Raw genomic sequence first — 21,649 nt, 5'->3', positions numbered from 1 at the left:
GTAGTTCCACGTAACCAGTTCCAACGTGACGATGAAATTCTGTACGTCATAAACCGAGGACCTGCCTGTAAACATAACTGACTTCGTAGGTCGAGGACGTCGTAAACCGAGGACCCCCTGTATAGTGGTATAAAGTCAGAGTGTTACAAGATAAAAGTCACTAGTACATGTGTGTTTATAGACTTTATGAATCCTAGATTAGGTTGTTTGGATTAAAGGCACATTTTCTGATCCTCCTAAAGATGTATTGACATCCTAATAAATGGATAAACACAAGGTCTCACAAACCTGACAGCAGTTTGCATCTCGAGATGGTGTCATATTAAAGGAGTTAGAAGCAGAGTGGTCCAACACATAAAAATCTGAGTTTTAAATTTCTGGAATACTCTAGATTTTAGTGGTAAAGTGTCTAACTCACAACCCAAACACAGCATTACAGTGGAATGTTAGATTCTTGAAAACACAAATCTTTGAAGCCATTTTCCTCTAAAATTACAGAAAGTGAGTCAGACCACTGCTTCCAAACCCTTCATGCTTTTCTGTGAAACATTAAATTTCCTGCCTAGGAAAATGTTGCATTTTATCAGCCCAAACTTTATCTCATCTGCTGATGTTTTATAAGTTATGGGTTTCCTTTTCTGTAAAATTTGCACTGTACGTTTTACTCTCGATGCCAAAACATTTCCTTTTGATCTACAGATGTTGGAGGGAACCTTACAAGAGCATTCACATCTACTCTCAATCCCAGAAGAAACATCTGCAGTAGCTTCGTATATGTACACAGGTCAGCAGTCTTTCGTATGCCAAGAAAGAAGTTTTCAAACATTTCCATCTCTCCAAGAACACCACAACCCCGTCAACACCTGGGGTCTTGCTTGCCACTGTGGCTGCCTCTTCCATAGTGTTGCTTCTTTCACCCCAGGCACCAGTCAGATGTCTGATTTAGAAGACTGCGATGCATCGGCTCAGTTATCCCAGAACAGACCTCCAGCTCCCTTCTTCAGAGTCTCAGGATCACTCGAGGACATGACCCACCAGCCCAAAGATGATCTTAACTCCACAATTCTTTCACCAACATCCCAGCTAGAGTCCCCTAACCTCCCAGTCGGTGGAGATTTATCGGAATTGAAGCCTGAAAATCAGTCAGGGCTGCAAGTTTCTCAAGAACTTGCCTCCTCTGAGCTCAGTACAGGAGTCGGGGGTGAAAGGGTGCAAAGACGAGGAAATGACCTGAAGAAATGTGCAGAAATAGGAAGCATCCTTTTTCAGAATCCTAAAGATCTTTGTCCAAAGTCGACTCAAGTGACGACAGAAACTAAAACAGTAGATTTAAGGTCAGAAAGTGGAAGGTTGAGGCCAATGAAGAGAAACCGGCAGCAATGCGGGGCTTCAGAAGAGAGGCTAACTGAGCCATCGATGAACGAGATGGGGACGGAAGAAGACGTTTTCAGGTTAAGTCCCATGAAAAAGCACAAAGTGGGGAAGAAAAGAGGAGCTAAAGTTGCCAAGAAACGAGACAAGGTGAGAGATGCAGCTGTACTCTACAATCGTCCTCAAGGAAGTGAAACAACGTAAAGAATTAATCGAATTTAGATTATAGGTGGACGAATGAGTGAAGGAAGCCAGAACAAGTCATTTTATGTATGAGAGAAATGGCTGAAAAGTTGTAATCAATAAAAGACCCAACAAAACCCACTTAAAAGAATTCACAGTTTAATTATTAAACAATACTCCAACAATGTAAGAATTCATTTCCATACAATAAGCATCTGGATTTACAGAGTGTTTGGTTTCTTTTTGCACTTGTAAAAAACAGAACATACACAAACAAGAGGAGGTTTTATAAATAAGACACTTTATGGCTTCGAGTCCTTTGACAGCATGTGGATCAACATTTATTACAAGGAATTAAAAAAGGCACAACAGGTCCTCACACACTCTCACACAAACAGCCACGGCAGCATCACTTAGTGTTATAGATAAAAGCAAACATCCTACCCGACACACTCTCACACATGATAAAGCCTTTGTTTTTTGCTTCGAGGAAGTAAAGCAGAACAGACGGGAAAAGCTAAACTTTCATTCCAGCTTCTTGTCGTAGTGGACGGAACCGTTGCCGTTGTGCATGTTTCTGTTGTTGTTCACAGCCTTCCCATTGGTCAGAGAGGTGAAGGACAGCTGAGAGCCCGCCTCTTTGGGCTGCAGGTATTCGTTGACCACTCTCTGGTAGGTCGGGTGGGTCGTCAGCACTCGCAGAAGGTTCTCTGAGGAAACAGAGCCGATGGAATGATTGGTCCCAGACATGTTTCTTAGAACCTCCAACCACTTTCAACCAACAGAACACGTGAAGCCAGAAACCTGGGAGTCGTCTTCGATCATAACCTCAACTTTAACTCAAGACTTCAGTCCAATCACACTAACATAGAAATACTGCAAAGATCAAATCAATCCTCTCCAAAAACACAACTGAGCAGCTCAGACACTCATGGACTGTTCCAACTCTCTACTCACCACCAACTCAACGATCCAACAGTTGGTTCAAAACTAAGTGAAAGCGAAAAATATTTCTGAAAGCATCTGAGGTGAGAAATAAGCCGCTGAATCTTTCCTTGTTTTAAATCAACAACAGCTAGTTCAGTTGTTTGACCAAAGTTTTGTAGTGTGCATTTTAAGCTACATTGCAGTGCGTCGCAATAAAGTAGACTTGATTTCTACTTGATGCAAATTCTGTTCAGAGGGGAGCGGAGGTTCAACGCCTTGGCCAACATTCATAAAACGTCTAAACTAGCCATTGTTGAACTAAAATGAGGACAGATTCAGCAGCTTATTTCTCTCCTCAAATGCTTTCAGAAATACTTTTTGTTTTACTAATTTGTTTGTGACCGAGCAGCCATGTTGGTCCAACGCTTCTATTGGACTGAAGGTGTGTTTCCATGTGAAAAAAACCCCTCTGTGGAGGGGTACCATAAGAGGGACCATTGTGCTTTTACTGTTTTATGCCCATCATTATGGAAGAAGTGCCTCCTGATTGTTAGTTCCTCAGTGTGAAAAGCTTTTAAAGACACAGGAACATTTTTATACATTTTATACCTGGTGATTGGTCTTGTTAAGGCTGCATTGTCTTTATTGTCTATACATTCAGAACATACAGAGGAACCGAAAAAATAAATAAGATATCTAAATATCAACCTATGAACTGGTGGTAGTGCGATATAGAACAGCTTATTGAGGTGATAGTTGGTGATAGATGGTTCAGTAAATGAAGTCAGATTGCAGATTATGATATAATGCAACTTCATCTATCGAAAGGTGCTACAGAAATAAAAGTTTATTATTATGACTAAATATCAGTGTGAGTTTCCTTTTCCATCAGAAAATACTGACACAACCCCCAAGTGTGAGTCTAGAATCTGAATCTAAACTTCTTTGTCCCATTTTATAAGCTTCATGAGTGTTTCTGATAAAAACAGAATTATCAGCAACCTAAATTCCAGCGACTGATAAAAGAAATCAAGAAAATCAAATAGCTGAGTTTTCACTTGAAGCCTCTGATCTGATGAACTCGGGGCCACTGAATGATTATGCTCGTAAAAAACTAAACAAAAAAAACACACCAACATCAAACTGCTCCACTCTGAAAACAAATCAGTCAGTGTAACGTTCTCTACTCTGAAGAATCCCCAAACTTCATCGTATCTTCACTGTTGGTTCCTCATTATTGACGCCAATTCCTACAGAAGGAGGCTGGATATAGTCTGCCTTATCCACTTTATGATGGTTGGTCTGTCACCTTTTTAGCAATTAAAAAGTTAAAGTTCATTAATATTTGTTCATTTTGTGAAAGAAAAGCAGTTTTTTCCAATGAAGATAACATTAAATGAATCAGAAATACAGTCTAGACATTGTTAATGTGGTAAATGACTATTCTAGCTGGAAACAGCTGATTTTTAATGGAATATCTCCATAGAGGTACAGAGGAACATTTCCAGCAACCATCACTCCTGTGTTCTAATGCTACATTGTGTTAGCTAATGGTGTTGAAAGGCTAATTGATGATTAGAAAACCCTTGTGCAGTTATGTTAGCACATATATACTGTATATATATATATATACATATAACAATAAAACTGGGAGTTCTCATGGAAAACATGAAATTGTCTGGATGACCTCAAACTTTTGAACTGTAGTCTCTCTCTGACCTTTTCCTAAACTGATTTAATCTTTCTGCACAGTGTTCCTTCAACCTCTGTGCATTTAGTTCATGTATCGGCTGTATTCTTATTGAACTGATGTAGTTTTACAGGAGTTACATACTGTATGTTCACCACTTATAATGAATGTGTTTTTATGCTCCTTCTGTGATCCTGTTCGTTTATGGTCCAGCATAGATATCAGCTCAGATGATCCTAACAGTAAAATGTGTTCCTCAGCAGTTCTCTAACCAGTTTTCCACCAGGAAGTAGTCGAGGTCGTTCCTGGAGGAAGAATTTTGCGGTTGCACACGTACTGAGGTGACACCCGGCACTATAAATCCTTACATCGTAGCAGACGTCCTGACACACTAACCTTCAGTAAGCCGGCCCTGGTTGGAGGCCTCGGCGTACAGTTGGGCAGTGTGGTGCTGAGGGACGCCCAGCAGCGCCCCCATGAGGTGGGACAGCTCCTCTGCACTCAGGCTGCCTCGGGCCTCCCTGTCGAACAGCTGAGAGACAAAGATGGAGAGATCAGAAAGTCTGCAGAAGTCTTAAAAATAAACCCAGGTAGATGCTTGGCAGTTTAAGATGTAACGTCAGCTTCCTGATTCATTTTACCGACCAGCCCTCCCACACCTCCCCACACATAATGTCCCTTTCCATGCACAATATAACATCTGTACACCACAAACGTGCAATTTACATCTTGGGGATCTATTTTTTTTTGAGACACAAAGTTCTATTTTTATACTGTGTACTGACTTTATTTTCATAATGCATATTGTTTTTCACTTTTTCATTGCTGCTGCTCTTAACTGTTTCATAATTACTCTGCCAAGGAACGCCGCAGAGTTATGTGACGATTGATGATGGTTTGTCTGTCTTTCTGTCTGTTAGCAACATTACTCAAAAACAGACCAACAGATTTAGCTGAAATTTTCAGGTAAGGTCAGAAATGATACAAGGACCAAGTGATTAGATTTTGGCAGTGATGCAGCTTATAGTCTGGATCCATGAACTTGTTAAAAATTTCTGTATCATTGCCAGATAGCGGCACGGTGTCACTGTAACCATGACAACAAGTGAACATTACGTCAGCTGCCTGCTGACGATCACATGATTGGAATCCTACTACAAACCTACCACTGAGGACTTATCAGGACTTATCTGTCAGAAATGATCCAAGGAACAAGTGATTAAATTGTGGGGTGTTTGAGTCCTGTCAATTCCCACCGCCCGCTACATATTTAGGTCACATGATTCAGCATCCGTACATAACGTACACATGCAGAACACACGCCTGTACTCAGAGTAACGTCATTTGTTTGTGGGTACATCTAAATTTAATGGAATCATTCTATGTTGCTGTGATTACTGATCATCAATAACTAATAAACAAATGCTGCATTTCTGACATATGGGGGAATGGACAGCTTTTGGAGGAGGACTGCGTTTTCTGAGGGCTTTTCTTGTTTGATTTTGTTTTTCCATGTATATAAAGCTTACTCAAAAAAACCCACAATGTATTCCAGTGTACCTGTACTGTAATGTGTCCATGGAAATGGCAGTAAAACTCTATTCTGCTATTTTCTAGAGTCACAATGCAGAATTTGGTGAAGAAGCAGGAAAAACAATAACTGAAAATTGTAAAATACTCTGCATAAATTTCCTAAAAAGGTGTTTTTAACTTTAAGATTGTGTCTCCTACGTATCTAACTTTACCTTCTAGGGATAGCAGATTAGTTCAGGCTGTAAAACCTGTGGTGCCAGTACAAATAAACAATAAATCAAGTGTGAAGAAACATTTATTGAAGAAAAACAGGATGCTGCAGTCAGACAACAACCACAGGACTTACAGTAAAAGCAGAATGAAGGAGGGATTTGAAGCTAACGAATCCTGTCAGGGCGGAAACACTCAAGTAGATCTGTCTGAGGTCCACGGTTTCATCCTAAAAAAAAAAACAAAAACAAAAAAAAGGATCATTGGGTCAGATGTCATCATCAACGATTATTTTCACCATCAAACAATCTGCCAGTTGTGTTCTTGATTAACTAAATAATCATTTAGTCTCCAGAAAATGCCCATCATGACTTCCTGGAGCCCAAAAAGACACCATTAAAAGGCTGTCTTTAATCCAAGCAACACAAAATCTGCAGCCACATTTATGTTGCTGATATCGTACCTTTGACCTGCTATTAAATCCAACCCATGCAGCTCTGACAGCTTCTCATTTTAAAGTCACCAGATCTGACTGTTCCTCTGGTGAAAAGTAAATATTTGACTTTTATAATTTATTAACAGCGGGAATATATAACTGCTGTATCGAAGCCATAAAAGACAATAGTTCTTTGCTGCGCCTGTTAGTGCAAACAAAAAAAAGCAGTTAATCTTTGAGACGCACACAGAACAGCGACTGTACCTTTGAGTAGAGGCCACAGATCTGGACGGCCGTCTGTTTATCCGGCAGCGTGAGAATAGATCTGAGCTCCTCGGCGCTCGTCTTTAAGCCTGGAGCTCCGGACTGACACCTGTCAATCATTCTGTTGAGCGCCGCCTCGATTTGGGGAGCGGTGATGCTGAGAGTGAAAAACAACCAAGTAGTAAAAAAAAAAGGTAATTTGACTGGCATGTTCATGATTAGACAATGCTGTGAAAAAGTGTTTGCCCCCTGGTGTTTTGACCCATATCTTCCTCAACTTTGTTCTTTTTGAGCCACTCAGACAAAGACCACCAGCTAGTCCACCGACTTGCTGGTGGTCTTTGTCTTGCTGCATAAACCATTAGTGTTGAGCTTTAGGTCATGAACTGATGGTGGATGTTCTCCAGGAGGATTTTCTGATAGAGAGCAGAATTCATGGCTCCATCAGTGATGACAAGTCGTCCAGGTTCTCCAACCATCACACTACCACCACCATGTTTCACTGCTGGTATCATGTTCTTCTTGTGGAATGCAGTATTAGCTTCACACCAGATGGAACAGACCCATGTCTTCCAGAAAGTTCCACCTTTGACTTTGTTTCTCATCTGTTCTTGAATCTCTTTAGAACGTGGCATCATGTGCTGCTTTTTCAGAGCCTTTAGCTACTTCACAATGAAGACAGGTTCTATTTAGTGATGTTTAGGTTCAACAAGCCTGGCAGTAATCATATGTGAGTGTGGATGGAGAAACTGAACCCAACTGATGAATGAATTTGGTCATTAGGTAGATTGTAGCTAAGGGGGCAATTACTTTTTCCACATAGGGCAAGATGATAAAATAGTCATCTAAAAACTGCATTTTGTATTTTCTTGGGATATCTTTGTCTTATATTCAAATAAGTTTGATGATCTGAAACATTTACGTTTGACAAATATGCAAAAATGGAAGAAAAATCTGTCGGGGGACAAATACTTCTTTACTCTACTGTAGATCCTTTCTTACCCATTTCTATGCAGCAGTGACAGCGTTTCTCTGGCCGGAGACTCCAGTGGGAGGGAAAGACCTCCCAGTTTACTGACAGGAACCCGGCCCTCCATCACATAGTCTGTAGCTGGGACTCCTAAGGCCCTAAAGTCCAGCAGAACACAGTAATTAGTTCAATATACAGCCTGGGCTCTGTTTTCTCTGCCTCAGTAGCCCAGTTATGACGGATTGTTGTTTGCACTTTAAAATTCCTGTGCAATATTGATTTTCCTGCAAACACTAGAATACATGCCGTTTCTTTACACTTTCTACTCATGTTCAATCTGTGCAATAAGAACTCTGTCAGTATTTATGTTCATCAAAAAATCTCTGCAATAATATATTTTTGTTCAGAACTAGTACCTAGTTTCCCCACTGTGGGATCAATAAAAATTTATGTTTGGATCATCTTTAAGTAGCACATTAAATTCCATTTCTATGGAGCAACTAAACACATGTTGTGTACTTTGTTGGGAAGAATGAAATGACACTAAAGTGCAAAGTTTAATTGGTTCAGAACAAAAATGTCAACATCAGAGACAAGGCTTCTAAATTTAACTGATGTCATGTACAGCTGAAGATACAGGAATAGTATGAAAAGCTGTACTGTAGGGCGACAACACACCAAAACTTTGTCTAAAAATAACAAACTTGTTTTCTTTTGCTCAAATCACACTATCAGTGTGACCTAAACTGAACTCAAAATAAATTGGAGGAAGTACATTTTCAGGCTGAAAAAACCCAAAACCCCCCCAATTACTGCAGCTGTAGAAATTGCAGTTGGTGAACGACACATTAACAGCAGTTCAATGGGTTTGTTTAGGGAATTTGAAGCAAACTTGTGGAATTTTGCACCAAAAAAAACACGTAAATCAGACTTTCCTCCATCAGCTGCCTGACAGTGAATAAACTAAGCTGCATAGTGTCACCAGAAGGTGGCGGTAGGAAAATCTGCTAAATCCTTACAAAAAGAAGATAAAATGAACAGAACCTTGGCTGAGCTTGTTCAATTTTTATTTATTTTTTTATTTGTTTGTTACGTTTAGCCTTTAAAAAGCTATTCTCAACTGACCATTCAATAAATAGGTTGTACAAATAAAATCTGCGGTCAAATGTCATTTGTTTACGTTGCCATGGCTCCTGGAGAGCCTGCCGCCGCTGCTGCTGTAAAAAATCCTAGAGGAAACACTGCAAGTGATTAGATTTTAGCAGTGATGCGGTTTATAGTCTGGATCCATGGATTTGCTGAAGATTTCTGTATCATTGTAAGATAGCAGCACGGCGTCACTGTAACCATGACAAGTGAACAGTACGTCACGATTGAAATCCTACTACAAATCCACCGCTGCAGATTTATCCGTTGGAAATGATACAACGACTGAGCAGCCTTGGCAGTAATGCACTCTCTGAGTGCTTTTCTTGTTGTAAAAAGTGTTCCCACTCTTTAAGCGCAATAATCCTTAAGAAAAACTCAAAAAAAAAAACACCTCAAGTGAGAGTTATGGAAAAACAGCTGCTGGAACCTTCATCTCTACCATTTAACGTCTAATAATCACTAAATTATGGCTCATTTGTAGCATCTAGCGGGAGCTGTCTGCAAGGACAACAAACGTATTGACTTTAAGAGATGGGGGGTGCAGAAATTCAGGTTATTGAAACATTTCCAACCAAAACAGTCGACTCTTCCTGTTTAATTCCCAGAAAAACAGTCATGTTGAGCAGCCTCCACTCATCATTTACAGTCATTACAGTCGCTAAACTACCCCCGACTATTGGTGCTTCTTACTTGGCCATGAGCTTCTGAACGTTGTCGGCGTAGAGGTTGGGGTCGCTCCTCTCCTCCGGGGACGGGTTGTAAACTGGCAGGAACTGCAGCACAACAATACAAAGGAAACCAGTGAAGAAGACAAGAATAAAGGCAGAAACTTCTTCCACCCAGCTGAAGGTTGTTGGTTTGAAAACATCAGGAGACGCCCTCTATTACTGATTAAAGGATCTGTGCTGCACCTGTAGCTCCAGCCTGAACACACCCTGCGTACGTTTCCTACCTCACTGAGGAATGCTGAGGTGAGCAGATCTCAGGTGAGTCTTACCTCCACGGTCATGTTGGTGTAGAACTGTGACGAGGTGTGCCACAAGGCTTCAGTCCTAATGGGTACAAAAGAAAGAGCAAAAGTATTACATTTCAATAAAAAATAATACCGTCACTGAGCATTAATCAAAGAAAATACTTAGTCAGAAAATCAATTTGATATTTCAAAGGTTTAAATAATCAAAAACTGGATCAAGTAGTTAAATTATTACAAATAACTGATAATTAGGATTCCTTAAAAATAATTTATAAATTAATTAAAACATTAAACAAAGCTGGGGCCTGTACAACATCATTTTTCTTGTATTTTTCTTTTGATAAGTGGTTGGGTTTCGGTAAGTCGTACCTCCTACTGTGCACTGACATGATATTGACTGGTTTGGTAATAGATCACCTAGAGTTTTACTCATTTTTATGCTTATATTAGTTTCATTCTTACATAGAAAACAGCAAAACATCGCTTTTGATGGTGGTTTACAGTGAATAATATGGGTTTTTTCTCTATTATATATCTATTTCCTGGTAGATAAAATAACCAAACAACTGATTCTAACTAATTCAGCAGTTACCGCACAGGTCATCAAAGTCCTTCCTGAGAGCAACATGTGCCAGTAGAAAACACAACAGCTGTGTTTTTTAACTATCTGTGTCCAGTTTCAGGTTTTATTTGGATGTTGGAACATGTGATTTTCTTCATATTTTGATTAATTCTTCTGCCCAAACAGTTGCTATTATTATAAATAATGTCTCTAAGAATAGATTTTAAGATCATTTGAATTAAACAAAAACATCAAGGCAGAATTTTCTTATTGCATAATTTTTTATACTCTTAAAAAAGAAATAAAAATAGTCACTCTTGTAAATTCTGTTGATTTTTTTCTATACTACATTTTCTATACTTTTTAAAAATCTTATTTCACTTTTTTAATGTTATTTTATTTATGTTATTTTGTTATTTATTTTAACTTTTTTATTGTATGTTATTTTATTTTGTTATTTTACATTAGTTTTTATGTTATTTCAGCTTATTTTATTTTATGTTATTTTATTTTACTTATTTTGTTATTTTACCTTATTTTGTTTTTTTTTATTTTAGCTTGTTTTATTGTATGCTATTTCATTTCACTTTGTTTTATGGTATTTTATTTGATTTTGTTTCGTTTTATTTTATTCTACCTTCACTTTATATCCTAATATTCTGTGTTCTCTTATTGTTTACCACTTTATAATAATATCCATGCTGCTGCAACAATTTAATTTCCCTCAGATGATTAATAAAATCATCTAAGTCTAAGTTTCTGGAGCAGCAGCAGACCTGACAGCAGTAAAGAGAGTTGATATTTTTTAAAACCAAACTCAATATCTACCTTTTCAGTCCAGATTTTGATTGATTTAATAGATTTTACATATTTATTACTCTTCTTAGAATTCATTTTATCAATTGGCTTTTGTATTTATTCACCTATTTACATATTTTAGTCTATTAATTTACAATTTATTACTTTGTTGTTCTCTGTCCATCTCTATTTTAATAGTAAGCATTTGATTTCATTTAGTTTATTTTAGTTATTTTAGTATGTTTGCATTGTTTGTGTTGCATTTTTGTTTGTACATAAAATCCTATAGAAATAAACTGACATGCAGTGAACAACTCAGTAAAGTTTTTGCACAATACTTTTTTAAAAGAGCTGTAAAAGCTAAAATTCAGCCTCAAGTTTTGTAAAGGAAACATTAAACAGCTTCGACAGATATGAAGAACTCACCAGGTTGTTCCTTTGTACGTCCAGCGAACAGTATCCTGGAATAAAAACATCACAAATCAATCAGTCGAGGCAGAACAAAAGAAATCTTTAAAAACACCCAGACTTTTTATGTGTAACTGTTCACATCACTCTCATCCTGACAGGAGCAAACAAACACTGGCTGGACAAACAGAGCAGGACGTTCATTAAAACCCACAACACAGGCTGATTAAACCAACTAGGAGAATGTATGTGCAGGTGTTTGGACGTGACATGAAAGGAAAGACACGACATACGCTGCAAAAACAAACCCACAACTATAATCTCCTCAGTTATGCCACTAATGCAACTTTTAAAATGACAGTAAAGGGCTGCAGTGACTCTCCAACGTTGCTACTTGTATGCATTTGAACCACGTTTTCAGATCAGATCTGATCACCCAGATAGTCACTGTTATAGATAATAGAAACAAGATCCATTTTAAGTGTTGATCTGCCACTTGAGTTACTGCTCCATATAGTCGGTTCTATTATAGATACAGATAGACAGAGAGAGAGACAGAGATAGATGGATATTTTATTAATCCCAAGGGAAATTCGAGGAAAATTCGAGGAAATTCAAATTCAATCCATATCCTACTGCTGAATGATGACTGTATCTTGGCTCAGCCCACTACCTCCCACCCTCCACCAATGCAGAGAGATTAAAGAAAGTGTATTTAATGGAAAAAAAAACCCAGCAAAAGTCCATTTTTTATGAATTTATGGGCTCCTGTTATTGCTGACTGTAATTTAACTTGATTATACATATTTAACAGGCTGGGGGAGATGTTTTTGTTTGAATTGCAAGGGGAGACATCACGATATTTGCATCTGGATTGTGTATTTTTACACGTTTCATAACCCATTGCTTAATTTAATTTATCCATAAACTTTAAATTCTCCTCTTTATGTGGGTTTTGTTTATCATGTGTATGTTTCCATTTGTTCATTTTTGAGCTGCATAGAAATATTTATAAAAACATGTAGTTGAAATTACAACTTGTATTAAAAAAAAAAAATCCCTCCCATAGTACTTTACTTTAAATTATCCTGATACAGCTGTTTAAATCCAGTCCATCACTGATTTATTCATTTGTTCTCTTATGTGACTGAATTTTCTCTGCCACCTGTTTGTAAATGTCTCCTATAAATAAATTGGACTCCTGTGGACGTTGTGGCTGCGTTTATGTATCGTGACCAGAAATAACCGACCTATTATAGAACCAGGCAGCAGCTAAACACAACTCAATCCAGAGAGCCGTGATCTGAGAGGGACGACTTAGACATTAGTGCGTCTCCAACTCATTTATCGCCAACTTTGTTTTATCATTTTTTCAATTCCATATGAATTTAAATATTTTCTCTTCACCTTTTGTCCAACCAGTAAATAAATATGTGGCAAAAAGGCCCTAAAATAATGAATTTTGGGGTTTTTCCTCAGCTGACAGATGGGTTCTGGTTCAACGTAGCTGAAATGTGATATTAACTATCTGTTCCTGTGTGTGAAACAGAAAGTCTTTACACCTGACAACAGAAGCTCTTTGTTTGTACCAGGCTTTAGATAAAGTTGTAGCTGATAAGAAGCCGGCTGCTCTGTGATAATAGTATGTTCCACTGGAGGCAGATCGGTCATCTAGAAATAGTTTATGCTGAGGTCTTCCAGTGTTTCCAGATCCCTTGCAGGTAGAAGGAAGCTGGTTTTTGCTCTGAAACCTCTAAAAGACACTTTGCAGAAGTTAAATGTTTGACTGGGGCCTTAGGTTAAACAGTAAAAGAACATTATGCTGAGTCATCTTGGACAAAAACATCTTTCAGTTATGCATCATTTTCCATAATATGATGATGAATATTCTGGACTTTTAGAACATCCTGTGCAATATTATTTCTTATACATATACTAGAACATAGCAGTTAGATCAACTCTGTGCATTATTAATATCTGCATGTGCAATAATGTTGCTATAATCAGTACTCATGTACGCTACACTTTTATTCATGTGCCATATAATTTAAAGCTGCTCTAAATGAGTTAAAGTTGCTCCACATTATTTAAAGTTGCTCTATTTTGATTAAAAGTTGCTCTTAATGAGTTAAAGTTGTTCTTAATGAGTTAAAGTTGTTCTTAATGAGTTAAAGTTGTTCTAAAGGAGTTAAAGCTGCTCTGCATTAGTCCAAGTTGCCCTAGATTAGTTAAAATTGCTCCATTTTGATTATAAATTGCTCCACATCGGTGGAAGTTGCTCTACATTAGCTAAAGTTGCTCTGTATTTCCATTCAAAAGTTTGGGGTCACCCAGACTATTTCATGTTTTCCATGAACACTCCCACTTTTATCCATGTGCTAACATAACTGCACAATGATTTTCTAATCATCAATGAGCCTTTCAACACCATTAGCTAACACAATGTAGCATTAGAACACAGGAGTGATGGTTGCTGGAAATGTTCCTCTGTACCTCTATGGAGATATTCCATTAAAAATCAGCTGTTTCCAGCTACAATAGTCATTTACCACATTAACAATGTAGAGACTGGATTTCTGATTTATTTAACGTTATTTTCATTGTAAAAAAAATGTTTTTCTTTCAAAAATGAGGACATTTCTAAGTGACTCCAAACGTTTGAACGGTTCATTCTGGTTAATTTTTTTTTAAATTTTTAATTTTTAACACCATCTTCGCTGCTGGAACAGTGCACATTTCGCCCCACTAAAGGCTTATCTTATCTTATCTCAGTTCAAGCAGCAGCTTCTCGTCCAGTCATGACGGGGATCTTACTAGGCCAGATCCTAGAACATTCCTGCAGTACTTTTAGGACAGGACATGTTGAAAATACAGTCAGAACTTGCTGAGGTGCAGTAGGATGGTTTTACACCCATCACACCAGTGGAACATCTTCCATGTCTGAAGGGTTTTACAGCGATCAGTAAATCAGTCTGCTGTGACCCCGATGATTTCACTCACCAGCTTGTTGGGGTAACGCAGCAGAACTGGCTGGACAGGAACTCCGGCCAGGAAGGCACCTGGTGAGGTGAGAAGGAGAAAGACTGCCGTCAGAAACTGGAAGTGGGAGCAGTGAATTATCCTGAACAGAAACCTGTGCCCTTCTCTTTCATGCCACTCATTCCTACATGATGTGTTTAAACAGTGGCACGTTCTGCCTCAGACTTGTGGAAAAACCAGACGGGACCTGCTCCTGTTCCACTCAGACCATCAGAGCAGCCTGTTGTTGGGTTAATGCTACTCACCGGGCTTGAATTTGATGAGAGCGCGGCCGTTAGTCGTGGTTCCCTCAGGAAACATCAGCATCTAGACGGGCATTAAGAAATGTCGGTTTGTGAGTTCAGACTTGTGGCTGCATTTGACAGATTAAATGGAAAGTTAGAGCCAGTCAAGTTAAATTCTGAACTTCCTGAGAAACACCTGTAACAGTAGAAGATATACGAGCTGTGTTTTCCACGTAATGTCTACAGATGCAGCCACATTTTGCTTGCATGATTTTGTTCTTATTTTGATTCATTCTTCTGCCCGAGCAGTTGCTATTATTAGATGCAGGGAACAAGTCAGTACATTTATTGCACAATACTTCACTGGATAGTGAAATTAAGATTATTTTGTCAGTATAAATGAGCTGTTAGGAGCCAGAAATCACAGAAAACAACCTCCAGCTGAGAACATGTCTTCAGGCAAGCCTGCTTTTTATGGCTACAAGTAAATGTCTGGTTTCAACATGACTTTAACACACTAGCTCTTCCTCAGATCCACTGATTTGAGGTTACATGTGAAGATGTTCGGGCTGTAATTACTCCGCCAAGGAACGTGACTGAGTTATGTGATGATTGGTGTACGTCTGTCTGTCTGTCTGTCTGTCTGTCTGTCTGTGTGCAACATTACTCAAAAACGGACAAACGGATTTGGATGAAATTTTCAGGGAAGGTCAGAAATGACACAAGGACCAAGTGATTAGATTTTGGCAGCGATGCGGCTTATAATCTGGATCCACGGACTTGTTAAAGATTTCTGTATCATTGTGAGATAGCGGCATAGCGCCACTGTAACCATGACAACAAGTGAACACTACATCAGCTGCCTGCTGATGATCACATGATTGTGGTCCTACAACAAATCCACCACTGCAGACCACAAATGTGTTAAAGATGTCATCAGTTGGAAATGATATAAAGACTGAGCAGCCTTGGAGGAGTACTGCGTTCTCCGAGTGCTTTTCTAGTTAAGGATGCAATAGGAAATGCATTCCCTTAAGGCCTCTTCTTCTATCTTGCAGATCAAATTCTCATCCCAGACTTTATCTCAATTATTTGCGCAATTGAAGAAGCCACTACAAGCAGTGAAAAACCAGATGTCCAATTTGCTTTTAATGTAATTATTTATCTATTTCTAAAGCAGGTTTCTACTGTTGTTTCTATTTTCTGTAACTCTGCAAATCTCACTGGTTGTAACTGCCGATTCTGTAACCGAGTATACAGACAAGACGGATCACTTCACTGCTCTTCACTTCATAAATTTAATGTGTATTAAGAGCGTTTTGAGGGACCAAACGCAGCAGCTGACCTGAGGCCAGTAACCTCTGGAGGTGAGCCTCTCGTTGAGCTGAGCCACCGCCTTCTTCCTCGACTCTGGATCCTTCCTGCTCACCAACACACTCTGGTTGAATTCAAGCAGGGCTGAAAAACAAAAACAGTTATTCATGAACTAAATCAGAACCAGAACCAAGGGAGGAGTTCCAGGACTAGATGCAGAAGAAAGCGAGACAGGAAGTAGCAGAGCAGATTAGGAGCCAATGGAGTGAGTCACTTGTTTATCTTTGGACTTCCTCGCATAATTCCACTCTCCTCCGACCCCTCTTTTCCAAATATTACTCTCGGTTGTTTGTATAATAGATGGGCCAGATTCCTCATCTGTCACTCTACGCTGTGCACTAAAAAAACATCGTCACCCAACACTCTGAGAGCAACAAACATGACAGACCGCTCACTTTTCTCTTCTCCATTAAAAGTTCTCTTTCTGAATAAAATATCACACTTGAGTCTCTCTCTTAATGTTTTTATTTTCCTCATTTCTTCACTGCTATTATCTGAAACCCCGTCGCCACTCAACTCCTACCAGGAAATAATGAAAATATACAGACAAAGCTGAGGAAATGAGCAATGCAGGACATTTATATCCTCTAGTCATAGCCATCAAAATGTGAACTTTCCTTTTGATTTATCCATTTGAGGTCTGTTTTCATCAACAGGTTCTTCCTTCATCCTAGTAGACCCTGTTTTATGTATTTTTTTAATACATATACAAGAACATATGGTACTTACTCTTAAATTTGGGTTCTTGGTATCCTGGTGTTCTTCTGTTTTTCTTATTTATATTGTATATTCAGTGTGTATGCTTCACCTCTTTAACTCATAGTTGTGTTTTCATGTCACATGTTGCAAATGTCCCCTTGTGGGACTAATAAAGATATTCTATTCTCTACAACGGTATTTTCTCTACTTACATAAATTCTGTGCAATGTTAATATTTATGCAAATATTTCCATTCTTGAAATAATCTGTGCAATAATGTTACTTTGATAAATAGTATTTGTGTATATTTTGGTTATTTTGTGTACATTTCCTAAACGTTTGCACTATTTTGCTGCTGGATCAACGTAAATTTCCCTAATGTGAGGCTATTAAAGGCTGATCTGTTGATTATTTCTTTAATTTTTCTTTAAGATGATAAAACATGAAGTGTGTTGCTTTCTTTGTCTCACCTCTACTCAAAAAAAACCCCAAAACATGCACTACTGTTCAAAAGTTTGGGGTCCCTTAGAAATGTCCTTATTTTTTGAAAGAAAAGCAGTTTTTTTTTCAACGATGATGACACTAAAAGAATGATAAATCCAGTGTAGACATAGTTAACATGGTAAATGACTATTGTAGCAGGAAACAGCTGGTTTTTAATGGAATATCTCCATAGGGGTACAGAGGAACATTTCCAGCAACCATCACTCCTGTGTTCTAATGCTACATTGTGTTAGCTAATGGTGTTGAAAGGCTCATTGATGATTAGAAAACCCTTGTGCAGTTATGTTAGCACATGAATAAAAGTGTGAGTTTTCATGGAAAACATGGAATTGTCTGGATGACCCCAAACTTCTGAACAGTGGTGTATAATTTACTGTGAGAACCAAAACCAGAAGAAGCTTTCTGTTTGATTAATGACAGTTAATAGATGATGTAATTGCTATGAAGTGTGAGACAAGCTCTGATATTTACCTCCAATAGCCGGTAGACTGGTGTTCTCGGACCGCGACACCACCGTCGCCAGCTGGGTCGGACACAGAACCAGCATGTCCAGGAAGCCGCTGTGTGGCGCCACCACCAGCACCGGCGCCTCCTTCAGGTCGGCCCGGCGACCTTTTACCTTCACCCACAGGAAGCCCAGCGAGAAGAACACGGCTCGGCTCAGCAGCCAGACGATTGGGTGGAAAAGCCAGCGCCGCCAGCCGGTCACCGGTCGAGAGCGCTCCTCCTCGGACAGGCCGGCCAATCGCAGCCGGGCAATGGGCCACATGATGAGGAAGAAGAGCGCTGCCAGGGTGACGCGTAGAGGGAAGAGGACGCTGCCCAGGATGATACCCTACAGGACCAGAGAGATGATAAAACAGAACGTTAAAACTCAATCTACACTACCGTTCAAAAGTTTGGGGCATTTCAACACCATTAGCTAACACAATGTAGCATTAGAACACAGGAGTGATGGTTGCTGGAAATGTTCCTCTGTACCTCTATGGAGATATTCCATTAAAAATCAGCTGTTTCCAGCTAGAATAGTCATTTACCATATTAACAATGTCTACACTGGATTTATCATTCATTTCATGTTATTTTCATTGAAAAAAATGCTTTTCTTTCAAATATAAGGACATTTCTAAGTGACCCCAAAGTTTTAAACAGTAGTGTAGGTCAATAAAAGTCTTAATGTTGGTCTGAAACTGGACTTTCTATTTAATTTCTATGATTATCATTTTAAACAACAACACAGCTGCTACATTTAAGCTCATTTCTTATTTTATTTCATCTAGCATTTTCTTACTTTCGAGTCCTTTCTTGATAACTTAACTATGGGGGCTACTTGCACCGTTTTATTGCATTTTTTAAAAAACTTTGTAAATCGCTCTCTGTTGCATTTTTGCTTGTATGAAAAGTGCTGTTTAAATTAAATCTGACATTAATTTGTAGAGCTCGGTTTGAACTTAACATCCCACTTGTGGATCTACAACTGCACAAGCATAGAATTTTTTTTTTTAAACAGCCTATAATAAATAAAACAAATGTTAAAATCACAGGATAACTGTTCAGAAACACTTTCTTGAATTTCAAAATCACGTAAAACAGCTTTAAGTGATCTAAAATATTACAAAACTGAACAGAAGCACACAAAAAAAATATATATCACACTGGACTGAGTTGGATAATAGACCCAAAAATGTCAACATAACCAGAAATTAATACGCTAAAGCAGACTAGTTCAAAGAACAAACTTGAGAAAAGACAGCTATTAAAACTAAAAACTAATAAAACCCTCATTCAGCCTTCAGTAGGTAAACCTGAATATAAAAATAAAACCTATACTATTTTTTTTTGGTGTGTTTTTTGACACAATCCTTGTCTGCAACTGTGATGAATGAACTGCAGAAGTTTGTTAGATGTGATAAGAGAACAATAATTGACATAAATCGACTGTTTTTAGCGGTTTAACATGCAGATATTTCCCACATGAGCAGGAAAGATGGTTTTTATTAAGAACAGGACACTGACTGCAGCAGCTCTGTGGTCACTTGTTATCATCAGTCCCTGAAACATTTATGACTGTTTTGTTTAAACATGACGGTCAGAGGTAGCAGTGAAAGACTCTCTGTTGTTTTAACAGCTAATATGAGAGAGTGGGAAACAGAAGAAACAAAAATAACTCGACCAGAGTTGAAATCTGGCACATTAACAAACTTAATACATGCCAATCAAATCAAAGCTCATTAGCTTCAGGTGGCAGAATTCAGTCATTTAATGGAGAAGACGCCTCGAATAGAGCCTGTTTCAGCTCCAAATAAATAGAAATTAAAACTTTATAGGCCTGTGTGTCTCTCTAATGCCATTTCAGACGTGAAAGTTGAGATATTTACCCTGATTTTTTGCGTCCTGCTCAGCTTCACGTCGTGAACGAACGGATGTGGGTAGTCCAGCGTCTCCATGGCGACGAGGCAAAGCTAGCAAGTTTAGCGAACAAAATGTTTTTAAAAAGTGAAAAATGTCCAAGAAGTTACACTCCTTAGTCGCAGAAAAATAGTTTATGGTGTGTTGACAGCTCCTCGCGTGTTTATTTTAATTACTGGAATTTCTAATTATTATTATTATTATTTTTATTATTATTCCTGGAAGCTTCTCTAAGTGTTTCGCGCAGCCGGGTTTAAAAACAGTCCTTTAGCTAAAAACGACCAAACGAGCTAAAAACCGACTCGTCGGTCTCCGTCCTCCACATAGCGGAACACACAAGCCGAAAACCCCGCAGTCTCCTCTCCGCTCCGTCTTGTAGCCCGTCGTCCTCACCTGTCCCGCCCCTTCACAGCCTGACAGTCCGGCCCACCTGCACCGCCCCGGGGGCCGGAGAGGCGAGTCCGACTGGTCCCTGAAACCGAACGCACCCAGGACGTTTCGTTTTGTGTTTTTGCGGAGCAATACTTTCTCTGGCAGGAAAACATGATAAAAATTATGTTTAAAAAAATAATAATAATTAAATATAAATAAATAAATTAGCCACTGTTCTGTCTTATTTGTTTTGTTTTGTTTTTTGGAAGTAGTACTTTTTGCACTTAGGTTTGCTTTTTTTTTTTACCAGGAAAACATGATACACATGATTTTAAAAAAATCATTTAATATAAATATATAAATTAGCCATTAGTTCTCCCATTTTTATTTTGCTATGTTTTCTGGATGAGGAGTAGTATTTTCTGTATACAGGCTTACTTCTGCCAGGAAAACATGATTAAAAGGACAAAAAATAAAACAGAAATAAAAACAGAAACATGACTCCCTGTGGTTGTAAAAATCATCAGAAACTACTATAAAATGTTCAGTAAATGTGATCTATTATTAATATATTTGACTTAATCTCTTATAAGGTGACTTCAAATTCAAAATTTTAACTATATCACAGTTTTGAGATATACTATATATTTTTATTTAAGTCAATCCTTTTTCTTTTTCTTTCTTTCTTTCTTCTAACAGTGTGACTCTCCTATAGTTTTGTAATTCTCTTGTGCAACATCCCATAACCCTTAAATCACAGCCAGATATGATTTCATCAGTGAGCTTGTCCTAAATGTAACTATCTGTTTGAAACATTTACAGCAGCAACCTGCATCATTTCCATATAGACATGATGGAAACAGCACACAACAGGGAGCGATACCAGCAAAATATCAAATGATTTAGAACTGCTTCACCCCCTCAATAACAGCATTATTTTAAAGTTGACAAGTCGAGTATTTCCTCTTGTGAACTATCAAAAATAAACACTTTGCAAAGACTATATTGAAAATAAAATCCAGTGAAATTGCTGGATTTTAGTTGATTTTTATGTGAATATTCTTCAGGTTCTTCTTAAGAAGCATTTTTAACATTTTTTTTCCGCCAAAAAATGTTCAGAGATTTCCCAAAAATGTTGAAAATGTGGACATCAGAAGTTTCACTGTGAATTTATTTTTTTTTCCCCCACATTTGACCTGCAGGACGACGCGAGGGTTAAACAGAACTGCAGGGCAACACAACCCCTTCAGCCAAAGCAGCTGGAAACTTTAGAAAGTTGTGCAACGCTGCTATTTGGTATCGTCCACGCTGATGAGGATTGAGTCTGTCATCAGAAATAAAGGTGGACAAGCAAAGTTTTTATATTGTGGGGCTTGAATTTTCAACACAGTAAATCTTAACTGTTTCATTTTTACAGAAGAGCAAATAGCAGCTGTTCAGCCTGGAGATAATGCAGTTAATGTAAATTGTCATATTGCATCTTTTATATTTGTCTTTCTAAACACTTAGAGCCAGTAGTAGCATCAAAAGATGTGCAAATGATGGTTGTATGAT

General features: G+C 38.3%; 1 protein-coding gene across 1 annotated transcript; it reads right to left on the bottom strand.

Moving 5' to 3' along the window:
* Positions 1 to 1,696: 1,696 nt before the first annotated feature.
* Positions 1,697 to 20,087, bottom strand: lpcat4 (lysophosphatidylcholine acyltransferase 4). Its single transcript, XM_023295071.2, has 13 exons — positions 19,693 to 20,087; positions 17,786 to 18,149; positions 16,083 to 16,195; positions 14,759 to 14,819; positions 14,475 to 14,533; positions 11,493 to 11,527; positions 9,731 to 9,785; positions 9,424 to 9,506; positions 7,617 to 7,742; positions 6,615 to 6,771; positions 6,051 to 6,143; positions 4,568 to 4,703; positions 1,697 to 2,264 (listed from the first exon to the last, which is right to left on the bottom strand). Exons 1-13 carry the CDS (start codon positions 19,759 to 19,761, stop codon positions 2,080 to 2,082), a joined length of 1,536 nt encoding a protein of 511 aa, XP_023150839.2. The 5' UTR covers positions 19,762 to 20,087; the 3' UTR covers positions 1,697 to 2,079.
* Positions 20,088 to 21,649: the final 1,562 nt, after the last annotated feature.

The sequence above is a fragment of the Amphiprion ocellaris genome, chromosome 23 (assembly GCF_022539595.1).
Source record: "Amphiprion ocellaris isolate individual 3 ecotype Okinawa chromosome 23, ASM2253959v1, whole genome shotgun sequence".
Classification (NCBI taxonomy): Eukaryota; Metazoa; Chordata; class Actinopteri; family Pomacentridae; genus Amphiprion; species Amphiprion ocellaris.
Note: the sequence above shows the minus strand (reverse complement) of the source record. Positions and strands in the feature narration are given on the sequence as shown.

What these genes read in the sequence shown, in the direction of transcription:
- lpcat4 (XM_023295071.2), bottom strand. Translation starts at nt 19,761, where the DNA reads ATGGAGACGCTGGACTACCCACATCCGTTCGTTCACGACGTGAAGCTG. An exon ending in TCTCATCAAATTCAAGCCCG is followed by an intron (nt 14,534 to 14,758) that starts GTGAGTAGCATT and finishes TCACCTCACCAG; the next exon opens with GTGCCTTCCTGGCCGGAGTT. An exon ending in ACGTACAAAGGAACAACCTG is followed by an intron (nt 9,786 to 11,492) that starts GTGAGTTCTTCA and finishes TGTACCCATTAG; the next exon opens with GACTGAAGCCTTGTGGCACA.